This window comes from Myxine glutinosa, chromosome 8 (assembly GCF_964187855.1).
Source record: "Myxine glutinosa chromosome 8, kmMyxGlut1.1, whole genome shotgun sequence".
NCBI lineage: Eukaryota > Metazoa > Chordata > Myxini > Myxiniformes > Myxinidae > Myxine > Myxine glutinosa.
Window position 1 is genome coordinate 119851121 of NC_136268.1, and position 24274 is coordinate 119875394.

Consider the following 24274-nt stretch of genomic DNA (forward strand, 5'->3'; position numbering starts at 1 on the left):
TAACCTCCATCCACCTTTGGTGGCGGAGGTAACAACATATGGCGCAGGAAGTAGTGCCTTTAGTAGTACCTTTACAGCTGTCTGGTCAGATTTGATTGTCGACCGAGTATAAAACGTTTGATTGGTGCTTTGTATGGAGGATGTGCTATAACAAAGTGTGCCATCCCTCATATTGACATTCAGCTAGGTGTCCAATCTGCTCGCATTAGTTGCTGGATCATGGTGTCTTTAGTGAAAAAGGTTCCATGGTGTCTTCAGGGAAGATTAGGTGAGTTATCACCAGAACCATGAACACATTACAAAATCCTGCACAAGTCACCTTCAGTCGAGAAGTAAGCATGGCCAGAAAGTTTGGTAAGACGTGAGACAAAACTTCCCCCGGCCAACCCCCCCAGAGAAAATTGGGCAACTTGGGGCTGTAAGTAGTAGAAGTAATAGTGGTAGCCTCTCAACCTGAGACACGGAACGGAGAACCTTTGAAGATTTACAAACCCTTCCACGTACACACAAAAACCTCTCTTGCTCACATGTAATAGCTTGTGATGGGGGCATGGAGGTGACCTACACTATGGGTTTATCATGGCCAGTGTCCTCCATCTTCCTGGCCCGCGAGACAAGGCGCTGCCCATCACATGAGATGTTAAAGTAAATTCTCTACCTTCTGGTCAGCTGGCATAATCAATATGCCACAACACAATCGTTCACCATTGTAATTCCTTCTGTTAGGTATTGTCATCCTGCCCATCTCTCCCCCACAATTTGGAAGCTCTCCAGAGCATCATGTCATGTGCATTTTCAAAATTCTGCTATGAATTAGATCCTGTGAGCTAAGTCCAGGCTGGCAGGATGGCCTAGATGCATGCACACTCACGTCTAAGCTATCTAGGTTGGGTTTGAATCCCGACCCAGCTATAAACTGTCATGGCAGTGTTTCTCTGGCAACATGATTCATCAATGTATGCCATCGCTCGGATGGACATAAACAGACGTCCTGTGTGCTTGCCTTATGTGGTGGATGTTAAAGATCCCACGGTGTCCTTCACGAACAATAAGCGAGCTATTCAGCCCTCTCGAATTCCCCAGTGACGTCAACTCACGTTTTTCGTCCTCTGCTGTAACACTCAAAAACTTCTTAAAACGCTATTAGCAGGAGACAGGGTATTGTAATCACTTCTGTGTGTGTTTGTGTGTTTGTCTGTGTGTCTCTCTGTGTGTGTGTGCCTGTGTGTGTCTCTGTGTGTATGTGTGTGTGTGTGTGTGTGTGTGTGAATGTCAGTGTGTGTGTGTGTGTGTGTGTGTCTGTGTGTGTGTGTGTTTGTCTGTGTGTCTCTGTGTGTGTGTGTGTGTGTGTGTGTGTGTGTGTGTGTGTGTGTGTGTGTGTGTGTGCCTGTGTGTGTCTGTGTGTGTGTGTGTGTTAATGTCAGTGTGTGTGTGAGTGTGTGTGTGGGGGGTTGGGGGGCTGTGTGTCTGTATGTGTGTCTGTGTGGGTGTGTTTGTCTGTGTGTGTGTCTGTGTGCGTGTCTGTGTGCGTGTCTGTGTGCGTGTCTGTGTGTGTGTCTGTGTGTGTGTCTGTGTGTGTGTGCCTGTGTGTGTGTCTGTGTGTGTGTGGGGGGGGGGGGGGAAGGGGAGGGGATGTGTGTCTATGTGTGCCTGTGTGTGTGTCTGTGCTTGTGTGTCTGTGCTTGTGTGTCTGTGCTTGTGTGTCTGTTTGTGTGTCTGTGTGTGTGTCTGTGTGTGTGTCTGTGTGTGTGTGTCTGCATGTGTGTCTGTGTGTCTGTGTGTGTGTGTGGGGGGGGGGGGAGGGGATGTGTGTCTATGTGTGCCTGTGTGTGTCTGTGCTTGTGCGTCTGTGTGTGTGTGTGTGTGTGTGTGTGTGTGTGCGTGTTTGTGTGTGTGTGTGTGTCTATGTGTCAAGTCTGTGTGTCAAGTCTGTGTGCATGTCTCTGTGTGTGTGTGTGTGTGTGTGTGTGTGTGTGTGGGGGGGGGGGGGTTTGTGTGTCTGTGTGGGTTTGTGTGTCTGTGTGTGTTTGTGTGTGTGTGTGTGTTTGTGTGTGTGTGTTTGTGTGTCTGTGTGGGTTTGTGTGGGTTTGTGTGTCTGTGTGTGTTTGTGTGTGTGTGTGTGTGTGTGTGTGTGTGTGTGTGTGTGTGTGTGTGTGTGTCTGTTTGTGTGTGCGTGTGTTAAAATTAAATGTGTGTGTGTCTGTGTGTGTAACCAATTAAAATTGTTCCTTGTCGCTCACACTTGGGTGCTGCTGGGGATAAAACCCTTCTGCTCACCTTGCTCGACTGTACAAACCCTCAAACGGTATCTGTCTATCAAGACATTGAAATCAAATATGTCAATGTAAATGGCCAATTGAAAGTTTAAAAGGGTGAACAATCAAAAGAAGAGAAGTAATTAGAGGAAGAAACTTTAGTTAGATTGGCTTTTAATTTCTTTGAAAAAGTTCGAGTACCAACTGTGAGAGGTGCAATGTGGAGGGATGTTGCACAGAGGGAGTCTGCACAGAGGGAGGCTGCACAGAGGGAGGCTGCACAGAGGGAGGCCGCACAGAGGGAGGCTGCACAGAGGGAGGCTGCACAGAGGGAGGCCGCACAGAGGGATGCTGCACCGAGGGAGGCTGCACAGAGGGAGGCCGCACAGAGGGAGGCTGCACAGAGGGAGGCTGCACAGAGGGAGGCCGCACAGAGGGAGGCTGCACAGAGGGAGGCCGCACAGAGGGATGCTGCACAGAGGGAGGCCGCACAGAGGGAGGCTGCACAGAGGGAGGCCGCACAGAGGGAGGCTGCACAGAGGGAGGATGCAATTTGGTATTTGACAGAAAGCACCAAATAATATCGAGAGGGATCCGTTGTTGGTGAATATACCATAAAATACCACAATAATGTAAAATATTGGGAGACACCCCATCAGGTAGGACAATTATACTAGTTCTTGAAGTCCTTTGTAAATAAATAAACAACAAGCCTGAGTAAAGAGGTCATGAACATCCCATGAATTCCACAAGCTTTCATAAGGCTTTAATGAACAGTTAATTCATATCATACTTAATATGCAAAAGTTCAAAGTTTTACTTTCACAAAAGTCTACTTTCTTTCATATCCCCAGTTTATCCCTTCCAGTCTATGGCTGTCCTAGCCATGCTCTAGGTCTCGGCCCTGGTGCACCTCGGCCCGTGTGGGCAGCCAAATAGCTTGTTGGTTTTTTTCAATATGGAAGATAAACTCGACTTGGGGTAACTTCAGGTCACTCCTTAAGGTGTGAAGTGTGTGGCCACCAGTGTTTCCACCCCAAGGAAAGCCAGAAAACATTACCTTGCAATTCTTACGACTGAAATATACAACCAGTCTGCCTCCTCAAAGTCACGGTGGCACCGTGTCAAGTCTTGCTCCGGTGTGTGTTCCCCGTACATCCCATCCCTCACGTAAAGTGGCATGTCTGCAGATTCTGCCAGCGATGAAGCGGAATTGTCTTAATGTTGTGTTTGCCTCCAAATCCTTCTTGTTTTTGAACATCCTGTGATTAAACATCATCTGACCGTCGGTGTGTATTTCATCCCAGTCACGCAATGCTGGACACGCTGCCGCTCCTCCCTCAGCAATTGTTGGAGGCACCAAGTCTCAAACAAGTCGTCACAAAACATTTTCTTCGACACATCTTGGTCAATTGATACAGCATGGCATCCTGGTTTACTTTCCAAGGTCTCTACCTGTGGCATACAAGGTCACCTTCATTCCTGGATTGATGCCCTCCTCGACTTATGCAATCAAGGTGCAGCTATTAATGGCAACCTCTCCTCTGCTCTCCCAGTGCAGGATGGAGTCCCCATTGTATTGGGCCCAGTCTTGTTCCTCATTTACATAAATGACCTCACCGATGCTCTGGAAAACCCTCTCTTTCTTTTTTGAAGACAGCTCCACACAGTATAATACAACATCAAACTCCACTGATAGGCAGTCAGCAACTGTATCCATGTCTGCTGATCTGGAATTGATAAGATGCAGGCCTGATCAATGGATCATGGTCTTTCAATCATAGAAAATCTGTGTTCCTGAAAACAAAAAAAAACTGTTCCTGAAGGATCATAAGTAAACCCACCAGTATATTTATATGCCCAGCCACAGAAAGAGGTTCATTCCCCTGAAATGTTAGGACTCACCAGCAGACATGATCTCTCCTGAGCTGCGCATAGAGCAAAACTGGCCTCTGAAGCTGCAAACTGGACATCCTCGTACATCCCAATTATTTCCTTGAAAAATCAAAACTACTCGGTCTATGAGGACTAAATCCATCGCCAAATGGAGTACAGTTTTCCTCTACGGCCCCAACATCACATCGGTCTCTCCTAGATTCCGGGGAATCTAAAACTGTCAGCATTGTTGGAATCTCCCACACTGAGGCTAAAGCACAAGGTGCAGGCAGGCCGATTGCCTCTGTTTTTACTGCCTTTCCTCTCTCTGGCGTAGCTCCCTTCAGCCCTCTGACCATCCCAATCAACTTCAGGTTGTATGCATTCTTCCAGTACCCTGGTTAAACTTCCAAAATCCAGGCTATCTACACAATTCGTATTGCATCTGCACCTTTGATGCTTATCCGACATGTCGAACTGCCTATCTAACGCTACCCTCCAGGGTTAACACGAGTGGAGCACCACCCCCCTCCAATCCTCATCAACAAACTTTATTACCCCCAATAGCCATTCTTAACTAAACTCTCTTACTTGCAGGTTTTTCCATCACTCCTCCCTCCAGGTCTTTAAAACAGCTGTTCACCACCATCTATTATCTTCCCCCATCCAAAACCTTGATCTTTTCTACCCCCGCTAATTCACCCCAGATCCACCTTGTTTGAAATTCCAACTTCTTTCCTGGAAGTCCTGGCAGTGTCCATATGTTTTATACCTCTCCCACCCACCCCCCCCCCCCCTTCCCATGCCTCCCCCCCAAAGCCCTCTCCCTCACAGATCTCTCGATGTCTCCATGTCTCTCGGTCCCTGCTCTCAAATGTTGTGTTTGTGTCCTTCCCCCTCTCTCCCCATCTTGTCTACCGCTCCCGATGTTATTTGTTTTATGTGTCGGTTTGTCTTTCTGTGTGATTAATGTTCGCTCTTTCACGAGCCTCGATCTTGTATACAAAAAAAAAAAAAAAAAGTCGTCTTTTCCTGATTGGATCCAGGTTTGACCCCCCAAAATAGGAATTTCCTTTCTTCTCATAAACTACAAACGCAGTTCCGATGAAACTTGACAACAACCTTCATCACCCAAAATGTAACAAAGTTTGTTCACGACATCAAAAAAATTGGTCCCTAAGGGGCATACGGGGGAGGCTTCTGCCCCCCCTACCCCCCTTCACAAAATAGGTATTTGCTTTCTTCTCAGAAACTACACAAGCAATTCCGATGAAACTTGACCGCAACCTTAATCACCCTTGTTGAACCAAAGTTTGTTCATGGCATTTTAAAAAATCGGGACCTAAGGGGGTGTACCGGGGGTTGCCCCACAAAATAGGTATTTGCTCTCTCCGAAACTACACATACAATTCCGATGATACTTGACCACAACCTTCATCCCCCACAATGTACCAAAGTTTGTTTTTCGACATTGAAAAAAAATCGAGGTCTAGGTGGTAATGCCCCCCAAAATATGTATTTGCACTCTCCTCTGAAACTACACACACTATTTCGATGAAACTTGACCACAACTTTCATCATCCATGATGTAACAAACTTTGTTCAAGGCAATATAAAAATCAGGGTCTGAGGAGGTATATGGGGGTTGGGGGAGGGGGGGTTGTCCCCCAAAATAGGTATTTTTTATATTATTTGTTTGTTTAAAATATTATGATTACGTTAGTATGATTGTACATGCTGCCCTGTATTCTAGCAACCATTGAAATTGGTTTAAAATACTGAGATACTATTTAAAATACCTTTAATCAGTGTAGTATACTGCTTTATTCTACCAGGTGAGCACCCAGGGGTATTGCCCCTATTTTTTGTGAATACATTTGAGGCTGGTGGAGATTTGGGAACACAGAATGGCCAAAGACATATCAGAAGGCTGAGGCACAAGGCTAAAGTCCAGCGAAAGTGCTCAAGAACAGCGAAAAGAGTGGGGGGGGAGGGGTAACACACCAACAGCAAGGTAGAGGGACAAAGAGGGGAAGATTTGGAGAACGGAAGGAGATGTGGAAGAATGGTGGTGAGGGAGTTCAACTTAAATTGGAAGAGTGATCCTCAAGGTTTGGAGGCAAACACAAAGATCAGAGGTGTGGATGGCGGACGACATGAGATGGTGTTGAGCAGATGTTCAGAAGCTCTGGAGGGAAGAATGAGATGAAACAGACTGAGGATGTTGGTTCCACACGCATGAGAAAAGAGGAATGAGTGGAGGTAAGCAGTGAATGATTTTCGGGAGTTTCACCAGGAGTAGGTTACTGGCAGAAATCTGGAGGGGGGGGGGGGGGGGATCACGAAAAGGGCAGAGGATGCAAAATCAGAAAGGATGTGGTAGAAGACAGAGTGACCACGAATCTGTCTGGAATGTGAAAGTAATAGGCCCAGAGACTCAGCTTCATCATGGGAGATACCATTGATTTTGAAGGCCTTGGTTTCCATGTTTCTCCTTGCTTTTGACATAAAAATGTCGATTATTGAATGTTGGAAAAATGGACTGAGACGGGACAGGGTAAGGTACGCAATATCCGTCCCTCCTCATTCCCCACGATCTACCATACTCTATGCTCAATTTCCCTCATTTTTCTTTCAAATCTCCATGTAACTTGTCGTTTTATAGAAGTTGTGTTTTCTGGACTCGTTACTTTTCATCACTCATCTCCAAAACAAGCTTTTTGTAAATAAAAAGATGACCTTTCTCGGAGTATATAATCTATATCGTTATTTTATCTTTTTTTATATGAATCTGTAATTTAAATTTATTAATTCGATTTTAATGTCTTGTGAAGATAATTTCAGTGGAGATATCATACGATGGCCTTGTGTTTTGACCCGCTACAAGCAATCTGCACCAATTAACATCTGTCCATTTCATAAAAGAACAAGTTCCTCTATATTCTTCAAGTGGGCCTTCACCTTTGAGGAAAGCTGTTGAAGGATGTGTGAATTGGGCTCCAGGCACCTCAACCTGTTAGGTGTTTCTACCCTGAACTTCTTGACTGTTTCTACAAGCTCACAGGATCTTCTTTAGTATATTTTATGATGTCAGTCAATATATATCTATCTATATCTATCTATCTATATCTATCTATCTATATCTATATCTATCTATCTATCTATATCTATCTATCTATCTATCTATATCTATCTATCTATCTATATCTATATCTATCTATCTATCTATCTATCTCTATCTATCTATCTATCTATCTCTCTCTCTCTCTCTCTCTCTCTCTCTCTCTCTCTCTCTCTCTCTGTGTGTTGCTTGTTATCTCCAAATCCTCCCAGGTCCTTCCAGGTCTCGATGCATGTGTATGTGTGTGTCCGTATAATCACTGCTCATAAGGAAGGTAGAAAAGCAAGACTAATTTTGTGTTCAAAATGTTTTCCTGGTGGAATGGTTAAATAACACTTTGCTGCAACTGCCACTTTATTTCAATTTTTGGTGCAATTACAATAGAAAGTCTTTCATTTTGAGGTACTGCAAGTAGATTGGAACTAGAATATATTGAAAAATTTAAATTAGATTGGAGACTGAAGTTAAAACTTTCAACAAGTTTTGTTGTTCAACTGCTGACGGTGAATAAATGCTCACTTTCTTCTCAATAAGATGCCTTTAATTAGTATTTAACTAATGGCACAGCTGCTTCTACCCCAAGGGCTGCATTCAGAATCGAGAACACAATTCAGTTCTGGGATTAACAAATTCATATATGTTATAATTAAGTGTCACGCTTCCAATTTAAGTAAAAGTTATATTAATTGCATGCTGCCTGGACAATATGTTTTATTTAAATGGGATATTTATTTATCAAATGTATAAAAATATTGCATCGCCACATCAACCTTTTCTCTTCTGTATCACCTTTAGTTAGTACTTATCACCATTTATCCCCAGGTCCTTGTGACCTTTCATTTCCCTCCACTACCCTTCTCTCTTCTATTCCTCTTCACAGCTTTCTTTTGTCTCAACATCCCTTAATATGGTATACGTGATGTGGATGCACTTATGGTGCATACCTTAAGTGGGTATTTGAAAGATAAATTATTTGTTATGATGATCGCGGAATCTTAAGAGCCTGGTATCGATTTCCTTTCATGCCAAATTTGATATCTCAGAATTCCAGCTTGGCCAGATGATTTCAAAAATCATATGCACATTTGAATCATGAAGGCAACGGAAAGCAGGCATGGCATGCACTCTGCATCTACATGCACCAAAAAGCAATACAAGCGAAGAAACAACACTATCCAAGGAAGCATGCAAAAGCCATCAAAACAGTTAGAGGGTGGGTTAGGTATAAAGACATCCCAGCTGAATACCTTTCGTTGAATTGCTCCAGCGGTTACCTTCTGAGTGGTGCGACAGTGTCAGCAAGTTGACACAAGACGCACCGGCTCCGCCACCAAACACTGTGATCCGTAGTGGATCGCCACCGAAGTAGCCCACGTTTTCGCTAATCCAACGCAGGGCCTGGATTTGATCCAGCAATCCATAGTTGCCCTTGGCAGCCTGGTCACCTGTGCTCAGGAAGCCTGTAATGAAAATGGAAACAAAAATAGGGGCACGGTTATGATTTATAAATAAATAAATATTAGCACAATCCAACTTTATTATTATTTGTTTATATTTATTTATACTTTATTATTTATTGGCCCAACTTGAGCACAATCACAAACTATTCGGTCTATATGTAAATTATGTCATACCCTTTAAACTCTCACTGCACAAAGTCCTTGATCGGGCAAGACAGACGAGTTTCCTGTCGATATGATTAACTCTTGCAAAATACTGCCTTGGCTGTAAAAACGCAGTGACCTTGGCGCATCAATTCCTGTAATTCATTCCTATCGTCTTCCCTCAAATCTCGTTTCTCAAAAGCACTCAGCTTGACTTCAATCTCCACTGAGAATGGTCCATGAAAGCATAAGGTACTTGGGATGACATTCCCATTCAAAGGAGATTAAGGGTGTTCAGCTGTGACTACTGGCAACCTTGTAAAGTGAAAATGAAATAGATTAGTCAGTTACGATGCATAGAAGAAATCTAACCACATGCATCTTGTACAGATCCATCTCGTGCATTTCATGATAGAATTGATGGTGCAGTTAACATGTGCTATAACAGAGCGATTAATGAAATAATAGTCATTTGTCTTACTTCCCTAGAAATGTAAACAGAATGAGAATGTCACCAACTTTACCTTACTACAATGACTTCATTGAAAAAGTACTATTATTATTTATTAATATTATTATAAGTAATAGGCGCCCACACCCATCCTCGTCTCTGTTATGGAATGTCGGCCAAGTCCCTTCCTTTTTTTCTTCTTAAACTCTCACTTTTTCACCTTTATTGGTTCACGAGTTATCAAACAGAGTGACCACTATATTCGTCATGGGTGTGCGTCTGTCTGTCTGTCTGTCTGTCTGTCTGTCCGCAGCATAACTACCCGATGATATCATCCGATCTTGATGAAGCTTGGGTGGGAGGTTGATATCATGATCTAGTTGTGGCCTGCCTAGAGTAGGCGTATTGCGCCAATTGTGGGCGGAGCCACGCCCGAAAAAGATGTCTTTTTAGGGGGTAATCGATTTCAAGCTACATCTCCGAGGGAGTTCGTGGAATCTGACAGGAGTTTCGGTATTTGGTTAGGCCAATGTCATGTGTCAGGCCCACGGAGCTCGATTTTTCATTTTCGCCCCAAGGTCACGAAATTTAGAAAAGTCGTTTTTTGATGGTTTTATTACATTGTTCGCTTCCTGATAGGGTGAAATGTCGTACATGTTCTTATATTATCATATACATCATGAAATACAAGTTTTCCAACAAATTTCAGCATATTCGACCTTTGACCTTTGAAGGTCACAAAGGTCAAATTTTCAAAGTTGTCGGAATCGAACCGAATTTTCGGTATTGTGTAACTAACTAACCTCATAACTGATTATACATTTATTTTCTATTTCATTTCAAGGTCAGTAACCTTTGTTTTGACATTTCCAGGCCAGAACCACACACAATTATGTACAGCTGGGTCTTCAAGGCCTGCGCACGCAGTGCATTGGGGCCCTTTATAAATAGGCACGTACATCGCATGTCGGGGGCCGACACCTGCCACGTGGATCCCGACCCCCCAGTCCGGGCCTGTTTCGGTTATAGTCCGTCCTTTGTCATTGAATACCGCTCGCTCGTGAACCATCGTCGTCTCCTGACTTGTTCCCTTTTAAATTCATTTTCTCTGCAACCACTTGAGAGATTGACTCAAAACATTCAACATCGGAGCTCCTCCCCATGGATAATTTTTTTAAACAAAGTTACATGATGATTGGATGGAAAATGCGGCCGGCATTCCATAAGGTCCGTTTTCTGTAGGCATGGGTTACAGGGTGTTTCACGTCTTGGGAATAACCTTTCGACTTCGCTTCACTTTGCCAAATTATTATTATTTCTCAGAAAGAAAGAAAAATCAAGGTCGAACAAATGAACCTTTTCTGTCTCCAGTTTGCAGGAAATTGCTGACAGTCTTAGTTCAAGATGACGGGATTGTCCAGACCACAATGGTGGCTTACGTGAAGCAAAAACATTTTGTGTGATTGGTCTGTCAAGTGACATCGAAGCCTCAACGAGGACAGGATCCTTGAAGTAATAATTCAGAGAATCAATAAATATGCATTTCAGGTTAACCCTTGGATGCGGTGATTGGGCCTCGGAGGCCCACAAGGTTTTTTTTGTTGCAAAAACTATGCTGTACAATTTTTTGTTGGAATGAGCCTCATTTTCACCGACTGTGTAACAATGTTGTTACACAAAATTCAGTGACATAAAAAAAATTCATTCAGGCTCGTGGGAAAATCTTCATTCTTCACTTATAACCCGAAAATCCGACATGAATGCAGGCCTTTGAGGCCCCACATAAATGTTGTTGTACTACTATGTTATATCATTATTTTCTTGATATGAGCCTCATTATATGCTCCTATAACTTGGTTACAAATAATTCATTGACAAAAATATGAAAATTAAAAACTTTTACATGAATACATTTGTGGGGCCTCCAAGGCCCAATGGCTGCATAGGTGTAGGATTTTTGACAGTTGAGGACATATACATTCTAAATAAAAGGATCAGTGAATCATTTTTTGAGCAAATACTCCTCCATGAGTCTCAACTTGTAAGAGAAAAAAAAGTTGAAAAACCAAGAACAAAACGTTTTTTTTGCAAAAAAAAGAAAAGAAAAAGATTCATTACTGGTATGGGATTCTTCCAACTAATAGGATCAATGATTCACATTTTCTGAGCAAATACACATCCATGAGCATCGGCTTGGATTGAGAAAAGATATGAAAGAAAAAAAATCTATAAAAAAAAAACAAACAAAAACATTACACGAATACATCCGTTGGGCCTCCGAGGCCCAATTGCTGCGTTTATGTAGGATTTTTGACACCTGCATCTAATAGTTAAAAAAAATACCCATTAGATAGTATTAAAACAGCTTATGGCCTTTACCTCTCTGGACAACAGTATCTAAGATTGGACATAGCAGAACCATAATCCCAAACTTTCAGTGAACCGCGTGGCTCAAAATGCTGGCAACCCAAATTCAAATCCCTCATACTGCTGGATTCATCATTGGCAGAGGATTCAAAGTTAGTCTCTTCACATCACAATAACATCACAATGGAAAGACAGGATTAATTTATTTCTGTCCAACTTGCTTTCAAGATTAGGCAGGTTGGCGTTTTGTGCACCCCAAGACATCGTTCACTTGGGAAAAAAAGTCTATCAAGCAAAGAAGAACGTCTTGAGTTACAAATGCATTTCCTCAAAGGTTAACAAGAAAAATATCAACTGATTTGGTAATTGGAGAAGTTACAAATCAATTAATTATTGGTCGATTCTTGAATTGCTATGTGCAGCATCAAATTCTCTCACAAAGGCAGAAGTGAAATACACCTTCCTTAACCATTCAAATTGAGGATAACGCTCTACCAACACAGTGGGAACCTGTCCTGTTTGTTAAAATGTTGAATGTGTAACACGCAGCACTAGGAATGACATGTTATAATATGGAGTTATATTTTAACTGTTTATCGCTTCCCATCAGAATCACCAGTAAAATATGAAAGGTTCCAGCAGATCAAGAGAGTTTGCAATCGAAATGCAGCAAATTGACGGCACCTTTACAGGTGGCACCTGGTCTTGGATGGCCACAGTGCAAGTCGAGATGGCTTCGTGTGAACAAGTTTTGCGTTCATTTCGGGTAGGAATAGTTTTGGAGTTCCATTGCCACAGCGGAGTATTGTCCTTCATTTGACATACAAGCAATGCTATCTGTGCAGTTTGTGGATAGAGTTATGAGTTGGGCTGGGTGGAGAATCGTCGAGTGAACACTATGTTCACCAAGATTGGTTTTAAAATTACTATCGTGGTGACGGTAGTCTTGCAATGCTGTTGCAGTGTTGAAGTCCAGAACTTCTGCCTGCCTTTGTCTTCTTGCCTGTTCAAACCCCTGAGAGTATAAAGATGCCATTTCCATCGAGGAATATACCAAGTAACCCGTGAGGAATTTGAAATTGTTAATTAAATCAGTCTCTTTTTCACCTGGGAGAAGCAAGGGCAATCTCTCATCATTATCTGTCATGGCAATTTCAACTATCACCATTCCTTCCCAGTTGGCTGCCTTCTTCAAAAAATAAACGGTTTTCTATGGCTTCAGCACTGAAATTAGCTCCATCTTGAAAATCTTTAACAAAAGACTACTCCCGATCATGCACAGGATTATTCTATCGCATTTGCGCCTATTACATCCGTACGCTAGGCCCTGATACACTGAATCTTATTGCGAGGAAGTAGCAATCAAGCAGCTCAATTTATCATGAAAGACTAACCGGGCAAAGGACAACTTGAGGTCAATTTGCATTATTTACGACCAAGAAGTCCTCCAGTCCAATCCCACTCCCCCCACAGTTCAATCCCACTCCTCTCTCTAGGTCATTAAAACAGCTGTTCACCACCATCTCTTATCTTCCCCCATCCAAAACCTTAATCTCTTCTACCCCCGCTAATTCACCCCAGATCCACTTTTTTGAAATACAGACTTCTTTCCTGGAAGTCCGAGCAGTGTTCACGTGTTTTATACCCCCCCCCCCCCCTCCCATGCCTCTTCCCCCCAAAGCCCACTCCCTCCCACGGATCTTCCGTTGTCCCTGTTCTCTGCTGTTGTACTTGTGTGCTTCCCTCTCTCTCCCCATCTTGTCTCCCGCTCCCTTTATTGTATGTTTTGTTTGTCCGATTGTTTTTTTTGTGATTGATGTTAGCTCTTCCACGAGCCTCGATCTTGTAAACTTGTATTAAAAAGAAAAAAAAAAAAAAAAAAAAGGATTCATCCTCAAGCAGGCCAGAAAACACAACCTAGTAAACCGTAAGGGCAAATTCTCCAACCTGTCTTCAACCTCAACGACCGGATTATCTGTTGATGGTGTATGCCACCACCGCCCTCCCCACCGTCCTTCCCTTCCTTCTAGGGCTGTCAACCGATCCGAGACCGGGACGAAATCCTGGCGGTTTCGGCTTTCGAGACGGTCTCGGGACGGTCCCGAGATAAATTGATCGACGCAATTTTTCGGTAAAAAAATCCCGGTTAAAATTCCAACTTCTTGCAGATATTTTCCATAATAGAGGCATTTATTGAGCCTTGCTTTCATTCCTCTGCTTCTGCACAAGCATCATTTTTCGCAAGTGCAGCTGAACTGACACAAACGATGATAGATAAAGTAAACTCACTGTTCCAGGATTTTCCCCTTGTCAACAAACAATGCACTGCAAACGAATCCGAATTCCGAATCCGGATCTTCACCAACATCTAATCATGTCGTCCTTGTCACACACGCTGCATCTCCACAAAATTTCGTCCGAATCCGTCCACAACTTTTTGAGATATTGTGTTCACAAACAAACGGACAAACAGACAGGAGTGAAAACATAACCTCCATCCACCTTTGGTGGCGGAAGTAACGACATCAGGATGAAGGTCACAATGAAAATCCCCCGCATCGCGGCTTTATTTAAACCGTTGAATCCTTCCGCTGTATCACTCCGCCTCGCCCCGCTTTACGCTGCGGTCACGTGTCCGTCCTTGGAGACGAGTTACGGAATGTGGTTGCTATGGTCTTTAGCACATTAATATCGAGGGACTCGCTCGAGGCGCCGTGATTGGAGGGACGATATTTATTTAGATTAAAAACACATTTATAACGGATTATTCTACACACAATGTATTAATACAAGTACAATACATTATGTAGTTTTATGAAATGAGTTTTTGATGAACGTTTATGTTTAATTGCAACGCTAAATCGATAAATTGTAAGAATCCCTCGGGGTTTGGTTTGACGGTTTGAATGTGAAAGTATTTTGGTTATCTTATCTCCACTTTAGGCCTGATAAGTTGATTACGTTTACTTTAGTCACAGAGTCAAAATAAGGAGGGGCGGGGGGTGATCAGTACACCGCCTGCTTTATAATTTACGAGCAGAAGTACCCGGCATTGCCGGGCAGGGGAGCGGAGGGGAACGGGGGGGGGGGGGGGGGGAGCGAGCCCCCTGGCGATCACAACTCACAAAATGATAATGAAACTCCAACCGGGACTCGAATATGCCTGGGCAGAAACATTTTCTCCCTCTCTCTGACATTCCGAGCAAGAAATTACACGACAATACAAACTGTAATGAGATAACCCGGTCCCGTCGGTGGCCGATCATCTGCATGTAGGCGGTGTATTTTATTTCATCCCGGTAAATGGAAGCTAAGTCGGAATTTAAGTACTCAACATCAGAAATGAATTTTTTTCATTGTTGTTTATATATTGTAATGAAATTCCATTATTTTTGAAGCCTTATTATTTTATTTTATTTTTATTTTTTTTTATTTTTTTACTTTGCCGGGAACCGAGCCGATCCGAGATCCCGTTATGAAAATTGAAAATTTATCGAGACGGTTCCGAGACGGGATTTTGAATCTAGCTAACAGCACTACTTCCTTCTTGTTCTTTCATCTCAGGCATGGAAAAGCTGATAAACTAAGCTATGAGCACCATCAGCTTATTCTGGCGACCCAGGTCGCTACGGAGGCATAACTACTCCGCAGTTTTTGCAACTAGTGCACAAAGAGCCGGGGCCGGTCCGTCCCTCAGAATTTATGCGATTGGTGGAAAACCCGCGAGCTCGTTGCAATACGAGCAAGAAGTGAAAATCTTTTATTGTTCCTAATGGGTGCATTTAGTAAACAATTCTGAAATCATAACTTTATGAAAGTCGCCCACATAGCCACAGAGCCAGGCAGGGTGGTGATTGTGTATAGTATGTTAAAGGGCACTAAATGTCTTTCTTTCTTTTTCTTTTTTTCTTTTTGTTTTTAGAAATCCAAATATTTACATTAAGGGCTTGATGGATGATGATGATGATGATGATGGATACCAGCTTGATGGAGATGTTTTGATGGAGATGTTTTGGGGAAACAAAATGAAATTTGTCATGATTAGCATATAAATTACAGTGGCCATGAAGATGAGTGAATCCTACTGTAAACATAGGGGAAATACCCCTGGTGCTCACCTGGTAGAATAAACAGTATACTGCACTGACTAAGGGTATTTTAAACCAATTTCAATGCTTGCTAGAAGACAGGGCAGCATGTAGAATCATACTAACAATCATTACACGTTAAACGAACAAACAAATACCCATTTTGTGGGGCAAGCCCCCCCCCACCCCCCACCCCCCATAGACCACCTTTGACCCCGATTTTATAAATGCCAGGAACAAACTTTGGAATAACACGGGTGATAAAGCTTGTGGTCAAGTTTCATCAGAATTGCATGTGTAGTTTCTGAGAAGAAAGCAAATACCTATTTTGAGGGGCAACCTCCCCCCACCCCCCCCCCCCCCCCACCCCCATAGATCCTTAAAGGGGCAGATTTTTTTTAATGCCGTGAACAAATGTTGGTACATTACGGTGATGAAGGTTGTGGTTAAGTTTCATCGGAATTGCGTGTGTAGTTTCTAAGTGGAAAGCAAACAGCGATTTTTGGGGTGTTTATAGGATTTCCCAAATCATTTTCTGGTAAAATCCGTTTGTTTGTTTGTTTGTTTTTCAAGAAATGCAGAGCCAAGTCTCGAGCTTGCAGAAAATTGTTTAGCAAGATAATAAAATAGAAACACCACCCTTCACTCATTTCTCAGCAAACAAGGTTAGATTTGAATTAAAAGTGTATTGTGGTGGGTAACGACAGGTGGTGGGGCATCATGCTTGCAGCACAGTGTTCTTTACAGTTTGGAGAAAACATGAAGCTGGCTGTCCCATTTGGATTTACTTGTTTGGGAATCATACATGGTCATTTATTTACAGCGATACAAGAATCGAGGAGTAAACTGTTCATACCACCCGATCAAGATCCGGTTATCTAGACTTTTGTAAAACATCAATATTTTTGTACAGAGCTGCAGAAAATGTAACGCAGGAGGGCAACACAGCAATCATATTCGAAATGGCCTCTTCATTTTCTTGTGAGATATAGGAGAGGGAGACAGAAAGGAGGGAGAGCGAGGCCTCACCACATGTCACTGTACTGTACACTCCAGAAGGAACGGTGGTGTGAGGAGGGGACTGGGATTGAGGGAAAGAGAAAGGGAGGAGGAGGAAGGGGAGAGACAGGAGGGAGTGGGGGAAGAACGAGGAGGGGACAGAAGCGGGCGGGCGGGGGGTTGAAAATCCAGCGGATGTGCACCCAGTTTAACGTCCATCCGAGGGATGGCACGCACATTGATGAATCATCCTGCCTGTGAAACACCGGGATGGCATTTATAGCGGGGCCGTGATTCAAACCCAGGCAAGACACCTTAGAGAAAGTGTGCATACCTTTCGGCCATCGTGCTTGTCCAGTTGCTTTTAATCCTTTAATTTTTTTTGCCTTCCTAACTCCTGGGATGTCCGAGTCGCTGTACCAACACGGAAGCCAAGTGGCTTAAACACTCTAGCAAACACTCCAATGAAGTTTTGTCAAGCAAAGGTTAATGACGTCATATGCAGCGATGCCTTTTAGAAAATTACTGTTCAGCACATTTATGTTTGTGGTACAAAACTTAAACAAACATTTCAAAGCTTTTTGGTTCACTCTCGTCAGGGAAAAATGCGAACAGAACGAAGCAGGAACAAAAACACATTTTATCGATGGAGTTATAAGCTCAATGCTCATTGGTTGATACAGGAGGCATCCAAAGTAACCAATAGGATAGGAGGATGGATCCTCCATCGACGATTCAACATTATTCATCCATGGAGCTAACATAGTCAAAACAAATACAATGTGCACACAAATTCATTTTGTCGACAAAGTATAGGATCGTTTAACTTGATAAATGTTGCCTCCATTATGTGTAGGCGTGAGACACTGTGCGCCTTACTCGGGGTTCGGAACCAGCTTTCATTATATGGCCGTGCTCACAAAGGATTACTCAAAAGATAAGATCAAATTGTGGTAGCACAGGCAACAACAGCCATACTATGCACATTCCGACATGTCCGCAGTGGTTGACTATGTCCAGTTGGTAAATGTTGTCGTTCAGTCAAAGGTATGTGCTTGCTGATTAATACATTCCGTCAATCGCAAATATTTACGACACACGTAACGAGCTCCGCATCGGCACTTAAACTCATAAATAACATTGCTACATTGAATGGTAGCAAGTACATCCTTATGGATTGACGGAAACAATCTGTGAGTGGTTAAAATTACTCATGGTTGAACAGTATAGGAGGATTTATACACACTCTGCTTAATCTGATCCTCAAAACCTTGAGATGCTTTTCCTTTCTAGGGGAAAAAAGTATATTTTTTACGATTCTAAACATTAGGTTACAGTGACACATCTCCCACGAAACTGCCATGTTTGCGTTTGTGTGAGGTATGTAAAAAAAGACGTCGCTGTGTGATGACGTCATCACACAGCGACGTCTTTTTTACATACCTCACATGGAATATCATTTTGCTTGTAACAGTCATTGCAATTTCTTGCAAATTCTGGTGAGCAAAAATAGCAACAATAGCTTATGGCCTTTACACATCACTGCGTCCAGCAGACAGGAAGTAACTATGTTTCATGTCCCCAAAATGTGACGCGGCTTTGTGTGGCGACTGGCGTTTGGATTTCTGGGCCATGTAAGAGAAAGGCATGGATGGCTTGGCTAAAAGGCGGTCCTTATGAAATTGGGGGAGAAGAGGGAAGGCGTGGCCTGTGAAATGGGCGGTGCTTATTACCTACAGACACAAACTTATAGCTTTATATATGATTTCACAAAAATAGTTTGGTGAATTCAACCACCAACTATTTTTGAGATGAGCATCGGCCAAAAGGTCAACATAGGCCAAAGGTCAACAACAATTTCAACTTTCTAAAATTCTCAATTTTCATCCGATTCCCTTGAAATTTGAATGGGATTTACATATCAGCCAACTGAAGTCAACCACCAACTATTTTTGAGGTCGACATAGGTCAAAAGGTCAACATAGGCCAAATTTCTAAAATTATAAATTTTCATCCGATTAACGTAAACTTGGAAGACGATTTGCATACCAGGAAACTGAATTCTACCACAAATTATTTTTGAGGTCAAAAGGATGGTCTACTGCCATGGTTCCCAACCTGGGGGCCATGGTGTATTTCTCAGGGGCCATGGGGTAATTTGAACCATACTAAAAATTAAATATTGTTTGTTTGCTTTTTTGATATTGTTTTGACTTTGATATTGTTTTGTTTTTTTCCCTATTGCAGATTTGACGTTATGGCTTCTGGGAGTAAAAAAAAGAAAGTATCTTGACGAATACATAAAGCTTGGATTCACGTCCATTACCATGTCTGGCCAAGAGAAACCACAATGTGTGCTGTGTCACAAGGTTTTGAGTTCTGAATCCATGAAGCCATCCAAGTTGAAGTTGCACCTCGAGACGAATCACGCAACATGCAAAGCAGGATCCAGAATTTTTCAAGCGGCATGAAACAAATTGAAAGCGACAGAAGTTGGATGAGGGAGGAGCTTTTCAACAACAAAATGTAGCAACTGTCCAGGCTTCTTATGAAGTTTCTCTTGAAATTGCAAAGAAGAAAAAAACCCCACTCGATTGGGGAGACACTGATCAAGCCTTGTACCTTCCTCATTGTCGAATGGGTTTTCGACAAGGCAGAGGCTCACAAAGTTGAACAGTGCAGCGTCATATCCGTGACATGTCAGAAGATGTGAAACAACAGATCATCAATGAGATTAAGGCGGCGCCTTTCGGCTTGTTTTCTTTTCAACTTGATGAATCGACCGATGTTAGTTCCTGCTCCCAGCTACTGGCATTCGTTCGCTATGTCAAGGGAGATGATATCAAGGAAGAATTCTTGTTCTGCAGTGCCCTAGAAACAACGACAAAAGCCAACGACATCATGGAAAAAATGAAGTTGTTCTTCGATGCGGGAGAAATTCAGTGGGAGAATGTATGCGGTGTCTGTACTGACGGTGCTCTTGCCATGCTTGGTTCCAAATCCGGATTCCAAGCAAAAGTGAAGATGCTGGCACCACAAGCGAAAGGAACCCACTGTATGATTCATCGCTACGCCCTGGCTTGTAAGACTCTCCCTCTCTCATTGAAGAAAGTTCTTGAAGTCATAATCAAGATTGTTAACTACATCAAGGCATGAGCTCTCAACACCCGAATGTTCAAGGAGCTGTGCAAAGACATGAACGCGGAACATGAAACGTTGCTGTACTATACTGCTGCACGCTGGCTTTTGAAAGGGAATGTTCTGAACCGCGTCTTCGAACTTCGTGCGGAAGTCAAACATTTCTTGAATCTTCAAGGGAAACATGACCTCCTGCAGCATTACGACGAAGAATTGTGGAACGAACGACTTGCTTATCTTCCTCACATTTTCGAGCAGCAGACTCAGCTAAACCTCAAGCTCCAAGGAAGAGCGACTAATATTATTCTTTTCCACAATAATCTCAGAGGATTTTTTGCCAAGCTCCAAAAGTTGCACAGGAAAGTGAACACAGGAAACATTGCTATGTTCGAAAGAATGTCTGAATTGCAAGACAGCATGGGAAAAGAGCTTGATCCCATACTGAAAAATGACATTCTTGAGCATCTGCAGTCACTGGAGCTAGAATTTAATAAGTATTTTCCTGATTTAGATGACAATGAGGCAAAAATTGTGAGGAATCCTTTTTCCGTCAACATTTGCATGGAGAGCATACCGGAGCCGGAGCAATGCAAGATGAATTCCTGGATCTCCGAAAAGATTCATTTGCCAAAGACACATTCGAAGAGAAGAGCTTGGCGGAGTTTTGGGTGGGAATGGCCAGATAGCTATCCGGGAGCTTCTGCCATTCTCGTCTACCTATCTCTGCGAAGTGGGGTTTTCCACGCTGTTGAATATCAAATCGAAACAGCGTAATCGGCTCCACGTGGAAGATGACCTCCGCTGTGCCTTGACTGTGACTCAACCACGGATACCCCAATTGGTAGCTAAAATGCTATTTCAGCCATCCCACTGAGTTTTTAATTCACTTTTATGGTGCATGCACTGTGTCCCTAGTTTTGATTACCTGAGTAGTTGTCGAATTGAGTTTATTTTAGTGAGATTATAACACACTGCGTTAAATACAAACACAACAGAGGTTTTTAGTTTTCACATATTCTTGACTTGGAACCTTTCCATACTGTTTTCTTGTGTGACAGTTCTATTTTATGCTGTCCATAGTGTTGCAACTGATAATCTACTAAAATATCATATCAAACATGCATCATTCGAGCGACGTTGCTTTGATTGCTTCTTCCAAAAACGATGTAACTGGGAGCCAGTAAGGAACGGAAAAAAACCTATGGAACTAAATGTTCATGTTGGCTTCTTGGAATTCCTCATTTTCTGTGTAATAATTTACAAATTCTCATACAACCAAAATTGCCAATTAAAGGAAAAACCACCTCTCAGAATGCACCACAGAGCATCTAGAAATCAAAGATTTTTCTGTGGGGACATGGTCCCAGACCTGCTGACACGCACTCCGCCGCTCCACCCTTGCGAAAGAGAGGGGGGTGCTGGGGATGTGCTCTGGGAGCCAAGGGTGCCAGAACACAAAAAAGGTTGGGAACCCCTGCACTACTGAGTGCAATTCTACTTTGTTCTGTTTTGCCAAGTGTTGCTCTATGAGTGATTTTTCATTTGATACTTGCCGGAATAGATTCCGGCAAGTATGTTGGTTGGTTTGTCTGTCTGTCTGTCTGTCTATTTGTGTGCAGTACTATGTCTACATCGTTGCACATAGCATCACCATACTTTACACACATATTTGCCTTGCCCTGGAATAGACTGTGCCCAGTTTTAACTCTCTTGGCCGAATGTCAAGCTCAAGGTCACCCAAAACGTGAAAATCGTGACCGCAGCGTAAAGCCGGGGCGAGGCAGAGTGATACAGCGGAAGGATTCGACGGTTTAAATGAAGCCGCGATGAGGCGGATTTTCATTAGGACCTTCATCCTGATTTCGTTACCTCTGCCACCAAAGGTGGATGGAGGTTAAGTTTTCACCCCTGTCTGTTTGTCCGTTTGTTACTTGCCGGAATCTATTCCGGCAAGTATGTTGGTTGGTTGGTTACTTGCCGGAATAGATTCTGGCAAGTATGTTGGTTGTTTTTGGTTGGTTTGTTACTTGCCGGAATAGATACGGCGGAATAGATTTTGGGTGGTGATGGGGCTTGAAGCCAGATTTTAATCTTACAGCCACCATGTTGGTGCTTGCCGTCACTGCGATGCGAAGCGAAAGACGCCTCAGAGCTGTCACATTCACAATCGCTATGTCGAACGTACTCCCGATACGTGTTTCCTTCATTATAAAAACTACCAAGTCAACAGTTAAAAGGATTTTGAGCCGATAGTTGTTACGGCCTTGGCAAGATCGATGGAGACAGCGATCTGTTAGCTTATACACCGCCCAAATAGCTATGTGGAATTCTCTCATGTAGAGATTACACCCACGTCGTTTGAACTTTGGCAGAGGCCATTATTTACTTTTAATGATGTTTATATACGAATCAAAAAGAAGATAATTGGTTTTTGGTCGTCCTTTCCGCAGATCTCGTGGGACTGTGAGTTGGAGAGACGACCATGATGGCGGGGAGTGGGTTGGCATTCTCTCAAGCAGGGATTCAACCCATGTCCTTATGTATTATTATTTTGATCCAAAATGGCCGATAAAAAAGTACATTCCGGCAAGTCCTCGGTCTCTGACCGATTTTTAATCTGTTTGTCCATCTGTTTGTCTGTCTGTTTGTCCGCACAGAATAAATATGATTTTCTCTGCAACCGTTGGTCCGATTGACAGGAAATTTTCACCATAGGTGCAACTCCACCTGTATAATTTTTGAGCCGCGTCGCAGACGCTGGTCATAGAGTGCCCTCTGCTGTTGTTGTTGTTCTTCTTGTTCTTCTTCTTCTTCTTCTTGTTCTTGCAGAGAAGACAAAACCTCAAAGCTCCACCCATTCTGGGAACCATAGCTCCACCCATTCTTGGAGAGGCTTCATATAAACAAATATCCACCATTTTATTAACTCGCATAGCTTTGAGGCCTGTTTTGTAGGCCCGTGGTGTCTTCCTCTCTCACACAGTTTTATTTCAAATCAAATTCGATATATCATTTCATTTTTCACAGTCGCTAACATAGTTTTAGACTCGGTTGAAACGGGAAGAAAATCCGATGAAAGTTGCCCTTTATAGAACGAAATGAATTCTCAAAGGCCTGTAACTTCAAGTCCATTGAGATATATTTTTTTTAAATCGCGGCATGATCAGTCATACACCCGAAATAACAGATGGGAAAATGCCGAGATATATATATTTTGTTTAAATCAAGGCATGGTCAGTCATACACCGCCCGAAATAACAGACGGGAAAATGCCGAGATATATTAAAAATTCGTCCATTTGATGACAATCGTCACGATGAAATATTTAATTTATACGTCGTCACAATAATGTGGAGAGAGGAGCATAGCTTTGTTCACGTGTCGCCACACACGGCAAATTGCCGAGATATATATTTTTTTAAATCGCGGCATGGTCAGTCATACACCGCCTGAAATAACAGACGGGAAAATGCCGAGATATATTAAAAATTCGTCGCCACACACGGGAAATTGCCGAGATATATTTTCACTTTGCACAAAAATATCATCAAGTAATCGAATCAATAGGAATGTCCTGTGCCTATAACATCGACGTTATAGGCACAGCTGCATCTAGGCATTGTGTAACATCGACGTGGCTTTTGTTTTAATTAAAACTTTTTGTACTTGTTTATGATAATGATGATGTCATCCCATCGTGGTTCGGCCGCCATCTTTGAAAATCCGAAAAAAATTGCTCCTGTATATCTCCAAAAGCGCTGCGTAGAGAGAATTGAGACATTGCTCATTGTAAAGAACTCTCCATGGGGAATAAAATTTGTTAATGATGTCAGGGGGGTCTCCATTATGAAGTCATAATTCGACAAGTGCAAAACTTTATCCTATTAAGATGAAATTTCTTGAGCGTCATGTAGGCATAAATTGGTGGGGAAAAAATAATAATGATGACGTCATTGGTAATGTGGTTCGGCCGCTATCTTGGAAAAACCGAAAACATTTGCACCTCTATATCTCTGAAAGTGCTGCATAGAAAAAATTGAGGCATGGTTCATTGTAAAGAGCTCTCCATGGGGAATAAAATATATTAATGATGATGTCATAGGTGCCTCCATTATGACGTCATAATTAGACAAGTACAAAACTTCATCCGATCAAGATGAAATTTATTGAGCATAATCTAGGAATAAATTAGTGGGGGGAAAAATAATGACGTCATCGGTCACGTGGTTCGGCCGCCATATTTGTTTGAACAAAAAAGCCTTAAAAACCACTGAAAATACATCCTGGTGAGGGTTTGCAATCTCTGATTGCTCTTTCTTGTTATAGTTTGTGTTCTCGCTGATTATGAGTGAGGGTATCCAGGTCTATTTGCTGCA

General features: G+C 42.6%; 1 protein-coding gene across 2 annotated transcripts in view; it reads right to left on the reverse strand.

The window, feature by feature from the left end:
• The window catches only part of LOC137432895 (neuroligin-4, X-linked-like), a 749939-nt gene that overhangs the window by 295272 nt on the left and 430393 nt on the right, over positions 1–24274 (reverse strand). Inside the window, exon 3 of one of the 2 annotated variants that reach the window (XM_068125201.2) lies at positions 8526–8711. In XM_068125201.2, coding sequence (XP_067981302.1) covers positions 8526–8711 — 186 coding nt within the window. Of the gene's footprint in view, positions 1–8498; positions 8712–24274 lie in introns of both variants that reach the window. The other variant, XM_068125200.2, reaches the window with a different exon arrangement.